This window comes from Lynx rufus, unplaced genomic scaffold, assembly GCF_022079265.1.
Source record: "Lynx rufus isolate CCGP_SWC_20201006 ecotype Redwood Valley unplaced genomic scaffold, mLynRuf1.p SCAF_4, whole genome shotgun sequence".
Lineage (NCBI taxonomy): Eukaryota > Metazoa > Chordata > Mammalia > Carnivora > Felidae > Lynx > Lynx rufus.
The window spans coordinates 109,768,559-109,793,939 of NW_025814856.1; the positions used below are offsets into that span (position 1 = coordinate 109,768,559).

Genomic DNA, 25,381 nt, shown 5'->3' on the forward strand with positions numbered 1-25,381 from the left:
TTGTGCTAACCCCATTGGTCCTTCTTTGACTATTAACCACATACACACACATGCGCACATAGAGAATATCCATTCAAAAATAAAGACAGATAAAGGGCGTGAAATATACACATTGTAAAAAGTAAACCCAGTATGATGGCAGTGAGAATTACAACATCCAGCTCTCTTTTGTTTTTTAAGAACTTGTGACCTAAACACATATTTTGTCAGTCTATTAGTAATAGGGTTAACAGAAGGAAATGTATAGAATAAGTAGTTCAGTAAAACATGACAAAGATACATGTTTAGAATCTGGTAAGAAACTTAACAGGACCACAGATTTTTATAACTTAAATTCAATAAGCCTCAAGTCAATACCTTGTGAAGCAAAGAAAGAAACCATTAGCACTTAAAAGAAGGCATCAGTATGTTCTTCCAATTGTCATTTGTTCTTTATTAGGAAAGAATATTAAATACATATATGTGTGTATGTATACTTTTAACCTTTTTCAATATTATTTAACACATCCATGAATGCATAAAAGTAACAAGTTTATATGATACAGTACACAGTGGATTGATTCTGTTCCTAGCTCTGCCATTGGTGAGCTGTGGAACCTTCTGGAAACAATTTACATTGCTGAGTTTCCCCAGATGTCACAGTATCAAGTGTCAATGGATGGTGGTTTTCTATTTTTTTTATTTGCTAACATGTTCAAATATTAAACATTTTGAAGTATTCTACAGACCATATATTCTGATCTGTTATGTCAATAAACTACTTCCAGGTAACTAGAACTAAATTAGGTACTTTTGAAGGTTTATTTTTATTTTTCAAAGCATTAAAATTCCATATGGTAATTTATGTTTTGTGCTAAATTCAGGAAAAGATTCCTAACACTCATAAAGCACCAATAAAATTATAGTCTACATAGTCAAAAATTAGAGCTTTTGTGCTCTTATCCAGATGAATACTGTGAATTTATTTTGTAGTGGGGAAGTGATAAAAATTTTCTCAAGTAAAAGAGTTTGCTTCATTTCTCAGTTTTGAACTTATGTTTTTTGCCAATTTTATTCTGCTTTTAAAAATTAAACATTTCATTGGTGTCTATTATATGAAACAGCTTTACTCATTGAAAAAGTAAGCTTTAAACAAGAATAAACTGTTCATTATATCATTTGATAATAGTAGGAACGGATGTTTTGCACAAAACTTGCCAGATCCAAATAAATGAGAACCTCTCTTTTACTTTTTGCACCTGGGAAGGAATTTTTTAAAGTTTTACAATTAGTTTTACATAACCTTGGCTGGAAAACAACTATACTTAGTTTTGCTTCCCAAAACTTTTATTCTGCATTGTTGGAAAAAAACAGCTCCCTGATCATTAATTACCAAGCAAAGAACTCAGCCTGTAATTGAGATTTTGAGCACTTTTGCATCTTATTTAAGTAAAAGCCTATTTTTGGGGGGGATGGGGGAATGATTTTCATAACAAATTTTATGAGTTCACCTTTTACTATTTGAATATATTTAATATATTACTTTATTTTTCTAAATATTTTTTCATAATTTAAATAGTGGAAAAAAAAAACACAATCAAAGTAGAAAGTAAAGAAATGAACATGCCCCATGTTGCTAGCTATAATATCAGGTGATTCCAAAAGAAGTTTTCAGTTAATCCTCTTGAGAGTTGCAATCTGAAAAAGTTGCTAGCTGTGTACCCCCCACCCCCACCCGCACTGGTAACTACAAAGAAGAGAAGGCTAACAATAATTTTAGTTAACTCAAGATAAAAACTTGGTTCCTTGATAATTTATGATACATTAAACAGCATCAGAAATCTCATCTGAAAAGTGCTCTCAAAACATAACTCCTACACAATTTAACAAAAGAAAACATGGGCTTTTATGCTTATAAGGTTTTTCTTGATAAAAGACATATGCAAGAACCTACATTTTAAAAATTCCTTTGTGCCAATCAGTCTCTAAAATATATATATATATATATATATATATATATATATATATATATATATATATATATATGGCGGCATCTGGGTGGCTCAGTTGGTTAAGTGTTAGACTTCAGCTCAGGTCATGATCTCGCAGTTCTTGAGTTCGAGCCCTGCGTCAGGCTCTGTGCTGACAGCTCAGAGCCTGGAGCCTGTTTCAGATTCTGTGTCTCCCTCTCTCTCTGCCCCTCCCCCACTTGCACTTTATCCCTCTGTCTCAAAAAATAAACAAACATTAAAATTTCTTTAAATACGTATTTTTTTCTTTCAGTTAGTAGAATTTTCCTAGTACAAGACATGCTTCTTATCTGATTACCTGTTTCTAAAGGCTCACAGTTAAAAGGCTACATAGGTTAACAAATGTCATCCTAACATAGATGCAGACTCAATGAAAAACAAAACGCTTATAAATTGAGCCCACTCAACTACCTCTGCCTACTTTAATGCTGCATCTACGTAGGCCCAACAGTCAACAGTTATCAGTCTCCACCTGGTCAAACCAATTTTAAAAATTCTAATGGTTTAATATGATTAAAACAAAATTAAGTTACAACTATCAAAATTTGGGATTTTATTAAGTTGAACAAATTAACATTGGTAAACTCCATAAATCCTACTCAACACCATTGACAAATGAGAACTTGGCTAAATTAAACCCTTAAAAAGAAATAAAATAAGAATTATGACCCCAAAGAGAATTTTGAACAAGGTATTAAGATATTTTTACAAAATTAAAAAATGTCCAAAAATATTTTTATAAAAATGACCACTTGAAATGAAGCATATTATCATGCAATGTTCACAAGACTAAGCAAAGATGCCTCTTCCAAACACTCTAATTTTTTAAACAGATAAAATTATTTTGATCTTTATCTTAGTTATTTTAAGATAAAGTCCTAATTATTTTTTCTACTTTTCATGGTGAAATTCTATTTCTTCTTCTAAGCAGATCTTAAGGCAGTAGCATCTTTCCTGTCAGTTTACCTGAGATCACAAAAACCTCCTACAGTCAGTATTTCCTAACCCATTTCAGCTTCATAAAGGCAGAGAGAAGTTGATCTTCAGACAATCAACACCCTGAAATAAAATTTACTTTAGCTAAATACCTATGTGTGGTGAATAAGCTTAGGAATTCCCTGAGCTTGCAATGATGGGTTAACAAGGCATAAAGAATTAGAAAGCCATAGGATGCTCACACCCAAGTTTGGGTAAAGATTAGGGAAATAGGTATAGATAGGGCAGGGAAAGGCCCCAGTATAGGATAAAGGTATATGAGGTAAGCCATATTAGGTATTCAGGGCAGAAACGCCCCCCAACTTAGCACAACAACAGAAAGCTGCTTTCAAAAAAAGGAAGGAAGGACCAAGTTAGGTAAACAGGTAAATAGGGCTATAGACAGCTGCAGGGCAGAGTAGCCCAGTGCAGGGGGAAGTTGCCCAGAGCGGAGTTGATTAGCAAAAGAAAGGTGCCATGTTGACCCTGAGGTGTCTTGCTCTGTTTCTTGTCCCCTAGACCAGTTTAGGTAAACACAGTTGGTGCCTCATGTCTGCTGTAAACAACCTTCCACCCACCGCCAGGATTTTGTTTTAACCCAAACCCCTAACACTGCATATCTTCAAAAACCCCTTTCCCTCACATCCCTGAGTTCATGTTCACAGTTTCATTGTCTCTTTGTGCCCATCCATCACCATGTTTATAAGCCTTCTGATCCTAAATAATATGGTGCAACGACCTCTAATAGGGGCTCCTGTCTTCTCCAGAACATTAGCCATCTCTCGCATTTTAATCCTGCGTCCCACTTTCTTGCTGGACAAGGAAAAACTCCAGACCCAGAGTCTACAACACCTGTGTACCAAGAATCTAACACCATTAACCAGTCATTCCTTCAGTGCTTAGCTCTCCCTCCAAGGGATTAAAGTTTCAGATGAGGTTGAGGGTCCGATGTACCACTTAAATGACTACCAAATGACATTTAATAGCAAATTCCAAAATATTTTTCTGCATCTCCTTGAAAATTTAAGACAATGTGAGTTTCACCAGCATGGCAGACCAGACACCAATTTCCAACACTTAAAACCTGATCAAGTGTTGGGGCACCTGGGTGGCTCAGACAGTTAAGCATCTCATCTTATGTTCAGCTCAGGTCATGATCTCATGGTTCCTGAGTTCAAGCCCCACTTGGGGCTCTGTGTTGACAGTCTGAGCCTGCTGGGATTCTCTCTCTCTCCCTCTGTGCCCTTCCCCATCCTCTCACTCTCTCTCAAAAATAAATTAAAAAAAAAAAAAATTAAAACACAAACAAACAAAAACTGACCAAGTATTACTTTTGCCAAACAAAATGCCCCAGCTTAACATCAGCCCCATTTCCTCTGAAAGTTTGTCCTTGTAGAGTGAATCATGGTAACATTGCAAATGACCACCTTAACTAGTCTCTCAGTTGAAAAAAATCCTCACTAACACCTCATCAACCACAATTTTACTTTGCAACTGGGTGATTCCCAAGTCTTCCTCTCTTCAGATGGACTGAAATTGGAAGTTGATAAACCCTCACATAGGAAAAAAAGGACCACTGTACTATATCTCAGCCTAGACAAAATAGGGTTTTAAACATTTACAATACATGCATTCAATAACTACCGAAACACATAATTCCAAAACAATAATGGATTTATTTTTCTATTTTTCTATGACCTTGAAGTCATTTGCGATTTATTTTCTGGTGAATAAAACCTGCCTGCTCAGGGAAGGAAATAAGAAAATTCTTTGGCAACTCTTCTGAGATTTTAGAAATGTTTAAAAGCCTTATTTAAAAAAAAAAAAAAAGATATAATTTAATCTTCTAGCAAAGTAATTCAGATAAAAGTAAAATACACATACCATTCTAGACTAGTATGACCTGCCTATAGTAACATCTTTCCAGTTACATACATATGGATCTATATCTTCATGTGTACTCATACTTCTATCTCCAGACACTGCATGCATTGTTTTTTTTTTCTACTTACTCATGTATAACTTATGTCCCCAGATATTTAGACTCAAATTTAAGTTTTTATCTTATTCATTTTGTAACTAGAATAATATTTTCTACACAACTACTCATTTGGGGAATATTTGAATGAATCTGCCAAAGATTAAGTCATAGGAAAACTGAAATGGCCTTTTGGCCATTTGGGGAAAAGTACTATCAGAAAGAAATGGGATGAAGCCTTTATTGAATCATTTACAGGACAATTCAAAAATCCAGAAAAATTCATGAGCCTCTCAAACCAAGAACAGAGCATTCTTTATTTTACCTTTCCAGTGATTTGGTCCATCCTAAGGATACAGACTCTAGATATGTTCTATTGACATTTTACTATTAAGTTTAATAATAACTTTCATATCCCTACACTGAGTCTACCTATTCACTGAGAAAATAATGGGTGAACAAACATTAATCATGGAGTAATAACAACTCTCCAATTTAAACATTTTCCAATGTTTATGGTATACAGATTTATAATAATACTATCCTCAAACTAGTTCTAGGAGACATTTACTCTCTAATTAGAGGACTATCCATCTTTTTCCTTGGTTTGATACAGAACACCAGGGAATCAAAAATAAATAAATAAATAAAATTCTAGCACTTACTGGGATACATAAAATAGAACTCAACAGAAATAAACAGAAAACTAAATTCAAATATTTATGGAAAAATACAAAAAAACAGGTTGACGTGCAATGAAAGAGAACAGTTAAAAACTGTGTGTGTATGTCCACGCACACATGTGTGTTTGATGGTGAGAGGCAGAGGAAAAAGGTAGAAAGAAAATTCAGAGCTAAGGCAGATTCCCGCCTGAGTCCCAGCCACAACTACTGCTGCTAAGAGAAATCAGCTTGTAGGAAACATGTTTTTGTGATAGATCTGATACAGCACACATAAGATGATAACGAAGTACTCAAACTGAAGTACCTAATAGAATGCTGAAAAATGTATGATTCAAGCTCAGCATTCAGATTAGAGAGCAGTGGAAGTGAACTTTGAGTCATCTAATCTAAATGGGAAAGAAGAGGAGCTAAGCTATTAAAGCTTTTTTTTTTTTAATTTATTAAATGAAACACTACACGCCTCCCAAAGAGATACCAACCTCAGTTTGCATTTATGTATTCATTCATTCTTCTTAATCCTTACAAGGATTTGAGAAGTAGGGTTATTAGCCTCATTTCTAAAATGAGGAAAGCAAATGTCAGGAAACTTAACCAAGGTGACCAAGGAACTGAGAAATTCCAAGTTTAAAGCCGTTGCTCCCTTCATAATGCTGTATACACTTTAGAGTATTATCTGGGGACATGGAGAGAAGGAGATTTTCTAAGTAACTTAACACAAAGGGAGGAATAGAGGGCTATACATAGGACTTTTAACCTAACTGTACCCTACAGAGCCTTAGAGCCTTCCAGCATTAAGTAAATTTCATGTTTCCCACAACACCCCCAATGAAAGTCACTGATACTTCTGTTAAAATCAGTTGCTTGTGGAACTTGATTTTCCATAATCAGCAGGATACATGGAACTTACCATTAGACTATATGCCCACATACAATAGGACAGTAAAACCATTCTTCCCCAGTTGCTAATTTGGATGTATTTGCCATGCTAGAGTTAAATTCATTTGTATTACAAATTTTCTTTTTGTATTAATGATCTTACCTACCATGAACTAAATTCTAAATTCCCACACTATTGGGATGGGCCCAAGATTAGAAATTTGGCAATTGTTAAGCAAATGATTGGAGAATGTCACATTTTGAACCCCTTCCCACAGTAAAATATCACAGACTACACTCTACTCAGCTAGTCTCTGATTTTATTCCTTCCTGGTTGTGCTGAGATCTCCCTCTTTTGTACAGTTTAATAGACCAATCAAAAAAACGCTGTATTAAACATACACTTTTAGTCTTTCACAGGAAAGACCTTCCCAAAATTTTCATGGGCCATCTCCAAGGAATTCTCTTTCATCTGTTTCTCCTTCTACTTTGCTGTCCAAGTGACAGAGAAGATGATACAACCTAAGAAACAATTTACTTCCACATGCTATTTTCCCTCTTTCTTTTTTAACCTCGGTATTTTTTCTCCAATGGTGTTTTGCTAACATGCTAATAAGCTCTTTCATATTCTCCAAACAGCTAGTGAATTCAGCAGTATACTTTGCAATTTTAATGAAGAAAAAGAAATAAAACTGGTTGCTACATTAATTTTTTCCCTAAACTTGTCAATTCAAACAAATAACTACAGTAATAAAGGAACAAAGTCATAGAAGTCATAACAAGAGAGAAAGCTCAGGCATCCATAAAAGGAGTTTCTTCTGGGCTTGGGTAGATTTCCTCAATTGGATGAAATTTTGTTAAAAAGGAAAACTGAATCCCAAGGAAGGAAGCCTAAGGATGAGGAGTTAAATCTTAATTAAATCACTTACTGAAATAACAACAACAGGATATAAAATGGAAAGATTACTCTCTTCCAGCATATTCACTAACTTCTGGATTTCCTCAAAATCAGAGGTCATAACCTGAAAGACCAGAAAATAAAAGGAAGTGAAAAGAAGTTCTTAAATGATTTAAAAGTTAATTCAAGAATTAAAAGTTAATGAAGGAAAAAATATGGAGCTTTTACATACACATCCAAAATTTTTATCAAGCTTAATTTTCACTTTTTGAACAACTTTCAAGGATACCCATACGGTCACATCTATTAAAATTTGAATTCTTCATTAATTCAAACCTGCGTCATCTTATCTGCTTCATACCGAATAACTGAAAATGGCATCTACAGAAATATCACCTTCTTCTCATTATGGGAATTAACTTGTGAGAAAATATTTTTTTTTATTTCAAAAATTAAAAAAAAAAATTTCCAAATACTTACTGAATAACACAGCTCATCACAAAAAACTTAAATTCAAACAATGAAAAATCAAGAAATAATTATCTTGCACATTACATTTACACAGATCGTCAAAGGCTTTGAACCATTTAAGGTCACTACTTACATTCACGCAAACGTAACTGTAGCACTGCTCTGACATGATTTGATCAAGATCTCTGCCAGTGTGACATGGAAGTCGAGACGTGACTTTTACATGCTAGGAGAATAAATAATTAAGAAAGAGCAGTTTATAAACTAGATAGAAAGACCAAATCAGAACCTAAATTAATGTTACAAATGAGCATAAAATTTCAACAGACACAAAAAGCCAAAGACCATAAAAAGTCAAAATAATTCAGGCTAAAGTTTATGAAGCTTCCAAGAAAAAGACATCTGAACTACTCCATGACTGATGAATATTATTTTGGTGAACAGAGATGCAGATAAAGGAAATAGTTTCAAATAAGTAAAGGTATAGGATATATGCAGGGACAGGCAGTACCTGTTTTTTTCTTATACAAAGGATGTATTTCAGAAAATTGTGGATTATAATCAAATGGTTGGTTAGATGGGAGTTGTTGGATGATTCTGCAAACATGTTAAATTCTACAGTTAGATAGATTCTGCCAAACCTGGAATGACTAGAAGCAGGAAAAGCATTAAGAAATTATTAGGGAGGAGTCAACATGGTGGACACAGCACTATCAATAGCCACAGTATGGAAAGAGCCCAAATGTCCATCAATTGATAAATGGATAAAAAAGCTGAAACACATACATACGTATACACAATGCAATACTACTTGGCAATGAGAAAGAATGAAATCTTGCCATTTGCAGCAACATGGATGGAATTGGACGGTATTATGCTAAGTGAAGACAGTCAGTCAGAGAAAGACAGATATTGCATGTTTTCACTGATAAGAATTCGTGAAACTTAACAGAAGACCATGGGGGAAAAATAGTTTTAAACAAAACAAACCACAAGAGACTCTTAAATACAGAGAACAAACTGAGGGTTGATGGGGTGGGGGAGAGGGGAAATGGGTGACAGGCACTGAGGAGGACACTCGTTGGGATGAGCACTGGGTGTTGTGTGTAAGCAATGAATCATGGCAATCTATCCTGAAGCCAAGAGTACCCTGTATACACTGTATGTTGGGTAACTTGACAATAAATTATATTTAAAAAATTATTATAATAATCTGAGAGAGAAATAAGACTTGAAATAAAACAAAAGATGAAGAGATTATTACTAGAGATGGTCCCAGACTAGATTTAGAATAGCACATATAATACAAAAATTCTCCTAATGAGACTTTTATTCCATAAACTCAATATTCTAATTAACTTCCATTGTTTCCCTCTAATAGCAATAAGAACAAAAACTTAATTATTAAACAAGAGGTCTTTTATGTATGTTATTTTAATTCCCCAGAAAGCCACATTTCAATGGTTAATACTGGCATTACATTTACAATGCTTTACAACTTACGATTCTAAAACAGTAGGCCAGTCCCTTAGTAAAACATTAAACCGTGTACTTCCAAGAACATTACATAGTAAGTAGGATTCATCTTAGTTCTATGTAATTTTGACAGAATATTAGAGAAGGGGAAGTAAATGTTTTGAAGTCTTAGCACTGCTACGAATTCATTGGCTTGCAAATTTCAAGACTTTTTTCATTTCAAAATTCTTATTGAGTACCAAGTTCGAGACAACATTAAAAAAATTAACAAAATAGTTCCATTTGCACCAGCCACATACTGATAGTTAAACAGAGAAGAAATTATTGGCTTTCACTGTGCAACATTAAGTTTGTTCAAGGAATCACATCTTCTAGATATTACAAGGAGATAATTTTCCAGGGATGTTTTATATACCCAAACATTTTCAAAGACATTAATAGCTAACGCACTCCAGATGGACTTTTCAAAGATGTCTGCATAACAGGCAGATTTGCAAAGATAGGGATGTCTCTTCCTGGAGTATATTTGTGCATATTCCAAAAAATAAAGGTAGCCTCCTCTCTCTCTCTGGGGCAGATCCGCTTGACATTCCAGAGGAATAAAGACAACGTCTCTTTTTTTTGCCCATGGTCCCTGAACAAATTAAGTGCTTCCCAACATCAACATCTTTAATTTACCTCAACTAGAACAGCACCTAGTGGTAACAGCATTCCCCTGTAGGAATTGCAATGTAGACCATCAGTGCAACGCTATATTGTCCTTAATGCTACTGCTGTTAACAAATAGTCTTTCCTCTGACCACAGAGTTAAGGTCTTATGCCAGTATTTAAGATATTAGTGTGAACAGGGGCACCTGGGTGGCTCAGTCGGTTAAGCATCCGACTTTGGCTCAGGTCATGATGTCACGGTCCGTGAGTTCGAGCCCCGCATTGGGCTCTGTGCTGACAGCTCAGAGCCTGGAGCCTGTTTCGGATTCTGCGTCTCCCTCTCTCTCTGACCCTCCCCTGTTCATGCTCTGCCTCTGTCTCAAAAATAAATAAACGTTAAAAAAAATTTTTAAAAAGATATTAGTGTGAATATCTGCATACAAGTACTATAAAATTCCTTAGATCCTGCCAAGTTTGACTTAACAGATATGAAATAAAACAATCACATCATGAGATAGTAACTTCAACAAATGTGAAATGTGAATTTTACAAAATGATTTCATTTAAAATTTTATTTTGCATATACATAAATGAGGTCTAGGGTGAGAACATGAGAGACTGATTTAACTTCTGAAGTACTGAAATGGATAAAATTCTTAAGGAAAGGATATGGGGTCCTTGTGCACAGAAACACGAATGTTCTTCCCACTAGCAAATACTTGATATATAGGTATTTTAAATTTAAAACAGTTTCAAGACAGGGAGGGGGACAAAACATAAGAGACTCTTAAATATGGAGAACAAACAGAGGATTACTGAAAGGGTTGTGGGAGGGGGGGATGGGCTAAATGGGTAAGTGGCATTAAGGAAATCTACCCCTGAAATCATTGTGGCACTATATGCTAACTAACTCTGATATAAATTTAAAAAAAATAGTTTAAAAAAAGTCTTGTTTGAAGAAAAATGGTGTATTGTTCTTAAAACCAACTACTTGAAAAAGGTAAAAAAAAAAAAAAATCCAAAAATACCACTACCTAGTAACAATTACTCCGAACATTAGCTAAACATTATTCCAACAATACTCTATTAATTCTATTAATATATGCAGTAAGATTGTAGGACAAAAGGATGAAGAAACAAAAGCAATATGGTATTCAAATCAGATAACACGAAGGTCTTTTTTTAGCTAGTGAGGAAAGAAAATTCAGTAGAGTGAAACTGAAGCAAACGCTGCTCAATCTCAGGTAATTTTTCACTCTCAGAGCCCTAAACTTCTAAACGTTAGGAAGAGGTAGTATGGATAGGATTAAAATACTGGATTTTTAATGGCAATGCATTTTATTTGTCGGCATTAGCTGTCCTCCTTCTATGAAAGAAATAGCACATTTTAGCTTCCACCTAGAGCCTAGTTCTGGTAATCATGTGATTTTTACCCATTTAATAAGATTAAATTCACATCCTATTCTAACACCGTAAAACCCACAAGCTAGACTTATCTACACTCAAAAGCATTGACTTTTTAAATTTTGTTTAATATTTATTTATTTTTGAGACACAGAGTGCAAGTGGGGGAGGGGCAGAGAGGGAGACACAGAATCTGAAGCAGGCTCCGGGCTGGCAGCACAGAGCCTGACAGTGGGGCTCGAACCCACAAACCGTGAGATCATGACCTGAGCCAAAGTCAGAGGCCCAACTGAGTGAGCCACTCAGGTGCCCCCCAAATCATTGACCTTTTAAACAAAATTTCTCCATTTTTAAGCTCTTCATTTTAATTCCCTTCTTTATTTGATAAACTTTATCTGCAAGTAGTTTCTTTAGTTGGTTTTCCTTTTTTTTTTTTTTTTTTACAAAAGCCTCAACATCTTTATGTTCCTTGAGTTTTGCTCTTACATTCAAAGAACCTATTACCCGGGAATCAAAGTTGGGTTCGCTCTTCTCTCACAGATTTGTAGTCACTGTTCCACCACCTCCAAGAATTACATACTTATCCTAAAGCTTATAATCCATCTGTCAGTCACCTACTCTCCATTCATTATGTCACCGGGTAGATTCAACATCAGTAGTTCTAATACGAAATACAGTAGACATTATATTTGGTTTTCCTCCTCAATTTTGACTGAAAATTTGGCTGGTGGTCCCATTCTTGGATTCTATATGCATCCCCTCTGAAGTTCACAGACACTGTTTCTTTTTATTTGGATAGTGAGTATTGTGGAGACGCAAGAGGTCAGGCAGAGTATCCTTTTTTCCTTTAACTTTTGATTTTATTTTCTTACACCTAGTCCCTATGTGAAGAATTCTTTATGAGGAAATTCAAAATCCTAATCAGAATCAACATGTGTTTGTCAATTTTTATACCTCAGTTTTTACCAAGTATGCCTGTTAGGTCTTACAGCATCAGTTAGTCATTTCAAGAAAATTCTCTTCAAGCTTCCCCAAGAAGCATTATCCTATGCTGAATGCCTTTATCATCATTCACATCTATTCTCTTTTAGTTATCTTTTACTTAGAACACACTCTAATTATCTCAAGTTTCCCAGTATTATAATAACATGACATCAGCTGTAGTCTATTTTTAATCCATTATTTTTGTTTTAATATCGATTCTTTGAGAGAGAGAGAGACAGAGCATGAGCGAGGGAGGGGCAAAAAGAGAGGGAGACACAGAAACTGAAGCAGGGTCTAGTCTCTGACATGTTAGTACAGAGCCCCACACAGGGCTCAACCCCACGGACCCCAAGATCATGACCTGAGGCAAAGTTGGACTGCCAACCAACTGAGCCACTCAGGTGCCGCTCTGATCTGTCAAGCAGTTCTAAAACAGTGCTGCTTTAGTCTGAATTTTGTTTCCTCTGATAGTTAATAACTGTATTCATCTTTTGGCATGCCATCTTTGAAGTTTGTCTTTCACCTTTGTGAATTCATTTTTTTCATCTTTTTATATTTATTTATTTTGCGACAGAATTCAAGTGGCATAGGGGCAGAGAGAGAAGGGAAAGAGAGAATGCTGACCGGGTTCCACACTGTTAGTGCAGAGACCAATGTGGGGCCCAAACTCAGGAATTGTGAGATCATGACCTGAGCTGAAATCAAGAGTCAGATGTGTAACCTACTGAGCCATCCAAGTGCCCCTTGAAGACAAATTTTTACTGAATTGTACCAAAGAAAAGGTATGATAACATTTTAAGGGGTGAGCTGTGGGGTTTCTTTCATATTTTTAAAATCTGATTTGCATGGAGTATGATTTTTTGGTATGAATTGCAGAGTTCCCTAATTATTTTTTCTCACAAGTTGTAGAGTTAAGAATCAGTAGGCACTGAAAAATTTCCCTGCCTCTGCTGCTGTACTACAAAGATTTAAAAGGTTTTCTCTGACTTTTCCCTGACCTTCATTTCAGCACATCCATTGGTTTCTCCCTCAATTAAAATTTAAGAATTTTCGGGGCGCCTGGGTGGCTTGGTCGGTTAAACGTCCGACTTCAGCTCAGGTCATGATCTCGCGGTCCGTGAGTTCGAGCCCCACATCGGGTTCTGTGCTGACAGCTCAGAGCCTGGAGCCTGCTTCAGATTCTGTGTCTCCCTCTCTCTCTGCCCCTCCCCTGTTCATGCTCTGTCTCTCTGTCTCAAAAATAAATAAACGTTAAATTTTTTTTTTTTTAAATTTAAGAATTTTCTGGATAATCACCATTTTTCCTTTCACAGAGTCTTACAGATCCATGGGTGGGGTTTAGAAGACATGACAAACCAGATGAAGGTGTAGGTAGATTCACTGACTGATAAGAGTCCCCTTTGTGGTTCAAAAACAACAGTCTTTCTACTGCATCATCACATGATGGCAAAAGCAAGGGAACTCTCAGGAGTCTCTTTTGTAAGACAACTGACCCCTTCATGAAGTCCCCATCCTCATGACCTAATCATCTCCCACAAGCCTCACCTCTTAATACCACCACACTGAGGTTAGGATTTCAAAATATAAATTCTGAGAGAGAACACATTCAGTCTATAGCACTTATGCATCATACATTCTTTAAAAAAAAAAGTATTCACTAAGTGTCAAGAGTATTTGAAGATTAATATTCCTAAAACTGAGTTTCATTTTTTCGATTCAGAATATTTAAGAACATATAGTTATATATAGAACATGTATGTGTTTATTTTTTTTTTTAACGTTTATTTATTTTTGAGACAGAGAGAGACAGAGCATGAACGGGGGAGGGTCAAAGAGAGGGAGACACAGAATCTGAAACGGGCTCCAGGCTCTGAGCTGTCAGCACAGAGTCCGACACGGGGCTCGAACTCACGGACCACGAGATCATGGCCTGCGCCGAAGTTGGCCGCTTAACCGACTGAGCCACCCAGGCGCCCCAACATGTATGTGTTTAGATTGAATCTCCAATTGTGAAATTGTCTTTAAAGTACTCCATACTCTAATTATATTCAACTATTGTCTTTTGTAATGTTAATTTTTGAGAGAGAGAGACTGAGAGAGACAGTGTGTGTGTGAGAGAGAGAGAGAGAGAGAGAGAGAGAGTGGAGGTGGGGCAGAGAGAGCGAGGGAGACACAGCATCTGAAGCAGGCACCAGGCTCTGAGCTGTCAGCACAGAACCCAACGTGGGGTTCAACCTCAGAAGCCCTGAGATCATGACCTGAACCTAAGTCTGATGCTTAACCGAGTCACCCAGGCACCCCACTACTCAAATGTTATTAACCATCCAACTCGACTTATCAACTCTTCTCATCAACACAGGTATTCTTAAACTCCAAGGCCATTTTCTACTATTGCCACAAATACTGGGTTCATTCTTGCCTGTGAGGGTTTTAGCTGATAATGATTTCAATATATACTTGTTTCCTTATTAAAGCTTTTATTTCTTAATTATTAACAGTTAATAAATACAACAAAAGCTGCTCAAATACAGGATATAGATATATGGGAAGCATAGTACCCAGCCAATGTTAATTATTGTTGTTATTATTAAAATATATTTGTTCTATTATTTAGTGAATTAAAATTCCAATTAAAAGATAGTCATTCATTAACTAGGGCCTACAAACTAAGAAATGGACACACAATATTCTTACATAAAGTATTAAATAGTAGCATTTTTTAAATACTTTTAAAACAAAGCAAAACAACACTGCCACTTATTCCTTCCTGAAAGTGACATTCTGAAGAACTGTTTCTAGTTAAGTGTCTTTTTTCTTTTTCTTCTCTTTTCTTTTTTTTTTTTTTTGTCACACTCCTTTTCCCAACCAGAAAGTATTTTCCATGCTTGAGTAAAAAAAAAAACAAAAAAACAAAAAACCTTAGATTTACCTAAATATAGCAAAGGAGGCTTGGACACCTTTAATAAACAAAGACCACATTAGACAATGCTATTAAGTTGTTTATGAAAATGCTCTACAGTATCATCTTATGCTGTCATTCCTAATGTTTCCACACTCAAACACAACAAACGCAACAATCTCCTGGCTAGAAGAACTCCTTGTTCTGTAAATATTTTGGTTCAAAGAACATTTAAACAAAATTTAAAACAACCTTCCATTATGTTCAGTAAAATTAAAGAGGTATACCAAAAAAACAAAACAAAAAACCATGAAGTATTTTCTTTACATCATGACAAATAAGAATTTAGAAAAGATTTACCATTAACTAAATGCAACCATCTGGATACTAAAAATACTATTTAAAGCATGGCTATTAAGAAGGGAGATGCTTTGTCAAAAAATGTTTTCCATCTCAGGAAGAGTTAAGGATTAACTAAGGCTCAAAGACTTTGGTTCAAGTCCCATGAGTCAGAGGTTCAAAAATGTGTTTCTGAAAAACCAACCTTCTTTTTACAGAACATGTTGGCTGGATCATGTCTGAATCTGATTCCATTAAATTCTCACCTCCCTCCCGTTCAAACATGGTACTCATGTGGTCATAAACAAGAAATCAGAGCAAGATGCACTTTTTCACTCTGTAGACAATACTTACAATTAAAAGTCTTGTGTTTGCCAAGGGCTATGGCGGGGGTGGGGGGAGTGGGGAGATACTGGTGTAAGGGTACAAAGTTTCAGGTCTACAAGATGAATAAGTCAGAGATCTAATGTACAGCACAGTGACCGTAATTAACAATATCGTATTATATACTTGAAATAACTTACTAAAAGGGTAGACCTTTAGGAAAAAACAAACAAAAAAACATACAACAAAGTGGTAATTATGTAAAATAATGGATATGTTAATTAAACATGGTGACCATGGTGTATATGTGCATCTTATCAATAGATATAATTTTATATATGTAAAAATAATTTTTATTCATCAATTATACCTCAATAAAGCTTAGGAAAAAGTATCTTTGTATACTGCAAATCCTCATTTTTGAAAGGCATCTTCTGTAACTATGACTCCTGCCAAATGAAGGCTGTGACTGGTCCCTCAGTTCATCAGTCACTGTGTTTATCAGTGGAGTCGCCTCTGGTCTGTGAGTGCTGTGTCTGGACCTTCAGTCAGAGGTTAACAGCCCAGAGCCTCTCCTTCATATTTAGTAATCTTCACCTCAGTAACTGCTTTATTAAGGATTTATTATTTTCTAATTTTCAATTGCCAATTCAACTTTACTTCATGGTTATTTTATTCTTTTGTGGAGGTTTTGTCCACTGAGCATTTACTATTTTTTAATTTTTTAAGAATCAGCTTTAAAGCCCGTTTTTGTAGTTAACAGCATGGCCTCTGGAGCCAAGATCCCTGCCTGTAAATCTAGCTGTGTCACTGGCTTTCCGTATGACTTTGGGTAAATTATTTAAGCTTCATGGCTCAGATGAATCATCAGTAAAATAAACACTTCGTTCATTGAATTGATAAGAAAGTTGATTAAATTAGTATATGAGAGTTAAGGTTTAACTTTTCCAGAACTTCTCCCCTATGGTTGGGGTTCCTGGAAAGCTTCAGAGAAAAAAAGCTATTGGCCAGAGCTTTAAACTGATAAATCTTAACGCAACTTTGAGGTGATAAATGATCCAGGTTACCGTTCTCCCATGTTACATATGCTATGGACCTCCCAACATGAACAGTGAGCTGGTACATCATACTAGACTCCTTGTACTTCACAAGCTGCAACCATAAGCCTCAAACTCTAGCCTGTTAGATATACCAAAGAGAGTCTTGACCTTCTGTTAGCCTTAAGTGCTGGGCAGGCAGGATAGCACTAGAACCATGGTTCTACAATGCCACAATGATGTTGGACCCCAACACTTTATCACACCAGGGGAAGGGCTGGTACTCCCTTAATTATGCAGCTTAAAAGCCACACTATGCAAAGACTGGAGTCTAACATGAGCCTTAAGATCCATTTGCAATGCTACATAATACAATGGACAGTGCCTCTGTTCCTGAGTCCATGGACTTTCCCCACTAATCACTGTTCTAGAAAATCTCAAGTCTAGCATGAGTGTTGTCACGTCATTCATCTTTGTTCGCTGGTATATATTTAAAGCATTAATAACTATCCCTGCACCTAGTGCTTTATTAAATGTTTGCTATGATTATTCCACTCCAGATTTAACTTACATATTTAAAGAGCACTTTAACACATCACCACACCTCCATTACCCCTTGACATTTTATGCTTTACATTTAAAGTGTTACCATTTGTAAGAATCTACACTAAATACTTTGAGAAATTATCTTATTGAAGTCACCAAGTACACCTGTGCATATATTATCACGATCCTTACGTTAAGAAAACTGAGGTACAGAAGTCTATTTAAATAACCTGAGATCATAAAACCAGTACATAGTAGTACTCAGACTAAGATCTACTGGATTTCCAGGCCCATTTACTTAACATCCACAATACATTGGGTATCAGTTTACTCCAAGTGACTATTACCTTATCATGAAAGTCACAAGGCCTTTCTTCAGAGAAAATGATACTATAGATTCCAAAGTCAAACCAAAAGAAATGCTTCATCTGGAGAAAATAATCTGAGTACTAAGAAGTTTATTTGTTGCCACACACAATCTCCTAACTTAGATCATTTTTCTGGGTCCTGCACAGCGAACTAAGTACCTAAGAAAGGTCCTCCAATGCAGGTTCTTAGATTTTATCCTGGAAAAGAGTCAAGTAATTCTGGACCACTGCATTCAACACGTGCTGAGTAGTTGGTGATGGTAGCAGAAGGAATTATTGTGGTAACACTCCCTTAATAAAAGTCTACCATTATACATCCCCTCTATTAAAATACTCTTCAAAGGCCATTACTGTTCTGATTCAAAACTACAAAGATTGAAGGACAGAATATACAGACCCTCATCTCAACAAACCTGAGCACTATCACAACAAATTCAAGACTCCCATTTTTTTTTTATGAAATTTATTGTCCAATTGGTTTCCATACAACACCCAGTGCTCATCCCAAAAGGTGCCCTCCTCAATACCCATCACCCACCCTCCCGTCCCTCCCACCCCCCATCAACCCTCAGTTTGTTCTCACTTTTTAAGAGTCTCTTATGCTTTGGCTCTCTCCCACGCTAACCTCCTTGTTTGTTTTTTTTTTTTTCCTTCCCCTCCCCCATGGGTTTCTGTTAAGTTTCTCAGGATCCACATAAGAGTGAAAACATAAGGTATCTGTCTTTCTTTGTATGGCTTATTTCACTTAGCATCACATTCTCCAGTTCCAACCACGTTGGTACAAAGGGCCACATTTCATTCTTTCTCATTGCCACGTAGTACTCCATTGTGTATATAAACCACAATTTCTTTATCCATTCATCTGTTGATGGACATTTAGGCTCTTTCCATAATTTGGCTATTGTTGAGAGTGCTGCTATGAACATTGGGGTACAAGTGCCCCTATGCATCAGTACTCCTGTATCCCTTGGGTAAATTCCTAGCAGTGCCACTTCTGGGTCATAGGGTAGGTCTATTTTTAATTTTTTGAGGAACCTCCACACTGTTTTCCAGAGTAGCTGCACCAGTTTGCATTCCCACCAACAGTGCAAGAGGGTTCCCATTTCTCCACATCCTCACCAGCATCTATAGTCTCCTGATTTGTTCATTTTGGCCACTCTGACTAGCGTGAAGTGATATCTCAGCGTGGTTTTGATTTGTATTTCCCTGATGAGGAGCAATATTGAGCATCTTTTCATGTGCCTGTTGGCCATCCGGATGTCTTCTTTAGAGAAGTCTCTATTCATGTGTTCTGCCCATTTCCTCACTGGGTTATTTGTTTTTTGGGTGTGGAGTTTGGTGAGCTCTTTATAGATTTTGGATACTAGCCCTTTGTCCAATATGTCATTTGCAAATATCTTTTCCCATTCCGTTGGTTGCCTTTTAGTTTTGTTGATTGTTTCCTTTGCAGTGCAGAAGCTTTTTATCTTCATTAGGTCCCAATAGTTCATTTTTGTTTTTAATTCCCTTGCCTTTGGGGATGTGTCGAGTAAGAAATTGCTACGGCTGAGGTCAGAGAGGTCTTTTCCTGCTTTCTCCTCTAGGGTTTTGATGGTTTCCTGTCTCACATTCAGGTCCTTTATCCATTTTGAGTTTATTTTTGTGAATGGTGTGAGAAAGTAATCTAGTTTCATTCTTCTGCAAGTTGCTGTCCAGTTTTCCCAGCACCATTTGTTAAAGAGAAAGGCTCCCATTTTATCAAATTATATATCCAATGCTGGATACTGTGTCTATAAAGAAGAGAAAGCTATCAAATACACATCTGCTCAAGTTTATCTTCCCATTGAGTTTTACTACATAATGTTATACTACATACAACTAGGGGTGCCTGGGTGGCTCAGTCGGTTAAATGTCTGACTCTTGGTTTCAGGTCAGGTCATGATCTCAGGGTTTCATGAGCTCAAGCCCCACATTCGGCTCTGCGCTGGCAGCTGGGAGCCTGCTTGAGATTCTCTCTCTCCCTCTCCCTCTCGCCCACTCACACTGTCTCTGTCTCTCTTAAAATAAACAAACTTAAAAAAAATTTATACTATGTGTAACTAATAGACAACTTTGTAGTAAATGAGAAATTATTGGCTTTAGCTCCTAACTATTTTTTGGCAGATATATCATGTAAATATTACCCATTTTGTCATTTTATAAATGATAAAAAAAATATGTTAAAAAGTATGTACAGTGGGGGCACCTAGGGAGCTCAGTCAGTTGAATGTCTGACTTCAGCTCAGGTCATGAATTTGGGGGCTGTGAGTTCGGGCCCCACGTCAGTCTCTATGCTGACAGCTCAGAGCCTGGAGCCTGCTTTGGATTCTGTGTCTCCCTCTCTTTCTCTGCCCCTCCTCTGCTTGAGTGCAGTCTCTCTCTCAAAAATAAACATTTAAAAAAAAATTTTAAAGTATGTACAGTCATTTGACCTCTTTCTTCTTCCTAGTAATGCATAAAATATTTGGAAGGTGAGAACTGGAATGCTGACATCAACAAATCTTCTGCTTAATAAAATATTTAACAAACAAGAATAGAGTAGCCTATCCACTGATGGATTTGCATTTCATTCACTCAACGAGTATTTATTGAGGGCTCTGAGCCAGACCCTAGATTGTACATTAAGATCATAGAAATGAACTACACAAAGTTTCTGTCCTTATGGAGCTTAAATCATATTGGGAAGATGAAATCAAGTTTAGACTTGTATTTCTCCAATTTATTAAAAATACAGATTTTTATTCCATTATATGCGTAGTGGGGTTTAAGAATCTCCATTTCTAACAAGCTTCCAGCTGATGTTGCCTTAACTGGTTCATGGATCACACTCTGAGGCAAAAAGAGGTTAGATAATTTGAATACCATTTAATCTAAAAGCCTACTCTCATTTTTACTTAAGAGTGTGCCCCCATCTAGCAATCAGAAGATCACTTAGCTTTGACTCTACTGAAGCCACTGCCTTTCTGTGTCATCTAAAATAAATTACCCATATCTTGGGGCACCTGATGGCTCAGTCGGTTAAGGGTCTGATTCTTGATTTCGACTCAGATCAAGATCTCATGGTTTGTGAATTGGAGCCCCCGTGGGTTCTGTCAGCACAGAGCCTACTTGGAATTCTGTCTCTCCCTCTCTATGTGCCCCTCCCCCACGTGTGTGTGTGTGTGTGTGTGTGTGTGTGTGTGTGTTCTCTCTTTCAAAATAAATAAACTTAAAAACATTACCTGTATCTTGATTAAATCTATCACACTATAGCAAATATACATGAGTAAAATTGAAGAATTATTTCAACTGTTTTATCCAATTTCTTACCAGATTTATAGCATCATCTAATTACTTTTACAAAATTTTAACTTTTTCTAAGTACAGAGACATTGCCAGAAGTGTTACAGAAGTATAATTAGAGCCCATTTTCTATATAAGTATACACTAATAAAGTACATACAACTTATATTCTAGTCAAAATGTCATTGATTTAATTAGAATCAACGTGAACAAAAAATTCCTAATCAGTTTTAGAGATGATTTAAATAGTATACTGAAGACTATAGTTTATTATGTTTAGCTATGCATTCCCTGGAAATTACAAATACATATATGGCTTTACTCCCAACCCACTGTAAAATCTGAGCATACATGAAACATAACAGGTTGTATTAGCAGTTCTTAACTTTAGGCAACCTTGTCCTCAGAGGAAAGTCAGCAATGTCAGGAGACATTTTCAGTTGTCACATGTGGGATAGGAAACTACTAGTGGCACCTAGTGGACAGAGGACAGGAATGCTGTCAAATATTCTATGATGCACACACAGGTCAACCTCCACAATTAAAAAAAAAAAAATACACACATACACACACACACACACGGAAGGCAAAAGCAGAGCTATGTTGAAAATTTTAATATTAAAGATAATTTACATTTTAAGCAAAATTAACTAAAACATGCTCATGTGGCTTATTTCAAAAGTGTGTGAACATGTGTTTACTTCAGGATATTTTTTAAGCTGTATATGTCCAGATAATGAAGAAAGATGGATTCATATCTTGATGTAGCATCAGAATCATATTACACATTCTCAAGAACAAACCTTAAAAGTGTTGCTTATGGATCTATTTCTTCACCCCACTTCAATTCCCCCTCTGCAAAGTTCATTTCTTCATCACTCCCTCCTTCTCCTTTCCTGACAGAGGCTGCTGGACACCAACTTCAACCTCATCACTCTAGCTGACTCCAGTTCATCTCATCTTTGCAACATCTGCTCTTTGCCCTTCCTTTCCCTCATTTTGTGAAAATAGTTGTCTTCTGGCTGGGAAATCAATTAGAGCTTTTTGGGCGTACTTTGTGTTCTAAACTCCTCTCAGCGATTCCCGTGATTGATGGATGCCTGGCGGCCACCTCTTTATCTCCAAAAATATATTTGGCTGATGTCCAGATGGAGAGGTTTTCCATAAGCTTGCTTGTTCATCATCCTATCACCATTAACCGCAACTATATATCTAGCTCTCACTGTGTGCAAGTCTTGTGCAAGGATCAGTGATAAAAGATATGGTCAAAGAGATAGATGTAAGAACAAATAACAATATAAAGCAGATCATGCATAATAACACCACTGCTGTTAAGTAGTTTAGGAAGTCCAAGAACTGGAAAAATGAAGACAACTTCATGAAACGAGTAATATTAAACTGAGCCCCAAATGAAATCTGCAAGTGACAAGCAGGTATGGCATATAATTAAACACAATGCTGAGTAAAAAAGAGAGAAAACTACATAATTTCAAGGCATGAGCAAGACAACATTTTGGACTACCATAGAGATAAGTGAAAAGTTCAATATAGACTGCAAAAGAGATCAAATAACTGGTCAAGCTGTAGAGACTTGGACTCACACACAGTGAACAGTCATTCAAAGTATGTGATATCAATGCAAGAGAAAAAGAGACTTTAATTTAAGCAGGTAAGTACTTCTAGGCTTTGGAAACAAGATGCCATGGATAATTTATTATGACCACAAGCTCAAATGGATATATTTTGCTCAGTTTCCCTGGAAAAACAAAAACCCTAGAGCCATTATGTAGCAAAAGTCATGAGAACAATATATAAATGCCTTTATGGTGTTACAAAATAGAATTATAATGCATGCAAGTAATTGGAATGCATCTCTCAAATCATTAGGGGAAACAAAATAATTAAAAATATAAAATTGTATTTTTAGAACAGGTATGCTCTATTTGGAACCAAAGAAAGTCAATAAAATGAAATGAAATCACAATAAATAAGCTCTAAAATGATACCACACTTTAAATAGCATTAAGATAACTAGTGAATTCATCAAAATCAACTGATGAAGGATGGAAACTAACATACATTCCATACAGCATTTTTCTCAGCTTTTTATGAAGACTCCCCTCCTAAACATACTGACCAGGTATGTGTGTAAAATTAATTAATTTCCTGAATTAGAAGTCCTGATCTTTACAAATGTATGCCCAAAGCTAAATGTTGGATATTCTTTTGGTTTGTTTTGAACTCAGCATAACAGTTGTCTAGAATTTGTGAAGAATGACCTCATTCCTAAGCGGGCAAGGATGCAGAAAGCATTGTTCCAAATTAACCATCTGGTTCCTTGAGAAAGAGTAATATTTCATTATGTCCCTGCAACTCAAAAGCATAAACGGATACAAAAAATGAAGATATGTATATAAAGTAAACAAAGTGGTATGTGAGGAGGATTGTACTTAACCCCTCATTAATAATCATCCTAAAACTATGACAAGTAGTTATAATTGTAAACTGTTAATTTTACTAAATACAGCATGAATATAATTAATACCATCCCAAGCAACTAGGTGGTCCAATAATTTTGACTTTTTTTTTCCTTTTTACCTCTGGAAAACTGATCAGGAAATCTGGCCAACATCCCAAACAAACTAAAAGAATCTAATTGGATGGTCTTCAGCTAGTTTCTGTAGTCCTATATACACACTAAAACCACATACTCTAAGTGAAGCAATTATGCTGGTATTGTTCAGAGGTCCCATTGTAGTGTTTACAGTGTTATTTCACTGTACTTCACTGCAGTCAGCTTTAAAAAATGAACCAATCTTTTATCTTTAAGCTAAAATATTATGCTATGTGTCAAAATAAGCATAAAATAACCCCACTTTGCATGGGCCTAACAGTGCTGCAATGGCTTAATTTGTTCTCTTTCCTATCTGCTCTTATTTCATTTGCTATTTGTGATGTTTTGTTTAACTAGTATGTCATACACTGGATCTAGTTAGGTCTGTAAGAAAAGGAACAGATCCATACACTCACTGGAAACAAACTTGAGGGCAGCAGGCAAAATGAACTAGGTATCTCAGACAGCCTCCACAAAACCAAAGCTTGCTATACACCCAAGAAAACAAACATGCTTCAGTTATATCCTGCCCATCACAAAATGGTGGTTACACAAAATGATAATTAAATTAAAGGCTCCAGGAAACAGGAAGGCGTTGATAAGCAAATACGTGAAAATCTCCTAGAGTCCCTGTTTGTTCAAAATACAAAATAAGCATTAAGAACTTTGTTTCTTCTATTATATGAGTGAAAAATGGATTGAAAAGACCTGTGCTTTTAGAAGTACATGTGACATAAGAAAACATTAAATACTATGCGTCTTCCATAGAATTTTACTTTAAGAACCAATAGTCAACATAATCTCTTTATAGATATAACTGGTTTATGCCATTTCCAGCTCAACTTTTCTATCAGTTCGTTTTCCTCTTAGGACAAATTATTAGTAACAGTAGCAGCAGCAGCGGTGGTGGTGTTAGTCACCTTCACACAGTGTCCCCACACCTGCACCTTCCACCACACGTCTTATTTCAGTCCACTCAACAAAGCTCTTTGAATGCCTTGCAAGTGCTCTTTTCTCCTGGATTTCTCCTTAAATAGCTAATTCCTGATTACTCGTTTCGGTGTAATAAAATGTCCTATGTGCCTTCCTTCTGCAATTTAAATCATTTTCCAGGGCTCTCTTACATTAGCATACTTTACTTTTGGCTTAGAATAGTCATCGCCATTTGTAACTCAACATGTTTTTGTGTTCATTTACTGTGTCATCCCCAACTGGGAGTATGTTCCAGATAACCCCTGAAGGAACCATACTTGTTTAGTTCAACTCCGTATATCCAGTGACTAAATCTTGATAGGCAAGTATTATTTGGCAAGTAAATTAGGAAATTAAGGAACTAATGAAGAATGATCACATCTTCCTCCTTACAAATCCCTAACTACTCAGCCCAGCATATAGCATAAGCTATTAAGTTAGCAAGAAATGAGAGCAGACTCTTCCATCACTGTCTCCTGTACCTTGAGAGAGCTCTATCTCCAAAGTAATTGTGGCGCATGAAATACCTCAAACTCCTTAAGAAATCAAGGAAGGAATGTAACAAGCCTAATAATAAAGC

The 25,381-nt window shown here is 36.2% G+C and overlaps 1 protein-coding gene across 1 annotated transcript in view; it reads right to left on the reverse strand.

Moving 5' to 3' along the window:
• CRPPA (CDP-L-ribitol pyrophosphorylase A) overlaps positions 1-25,381 on the reverse strand; it is a 332,224-nt gene that overhangs the window by 152,098 nt on the left and 154,745 nt on the right. The window contains exons 7-8 of the mRNA XM_047096860.1: positions 8,024-8,116; positions 7,451-7,543 (exon numbers count right to left, since the gene is read on the reverse strand). Coding sequence (XP_046952816.1) covers positions 7,451-7,543; positions 8,024-8,116 — 186 coding nt within the window. The remainder of the gene's footprint in view (positions 1-7,450; positions 7,544-8,023; positions 8,117-25,381) is intronic.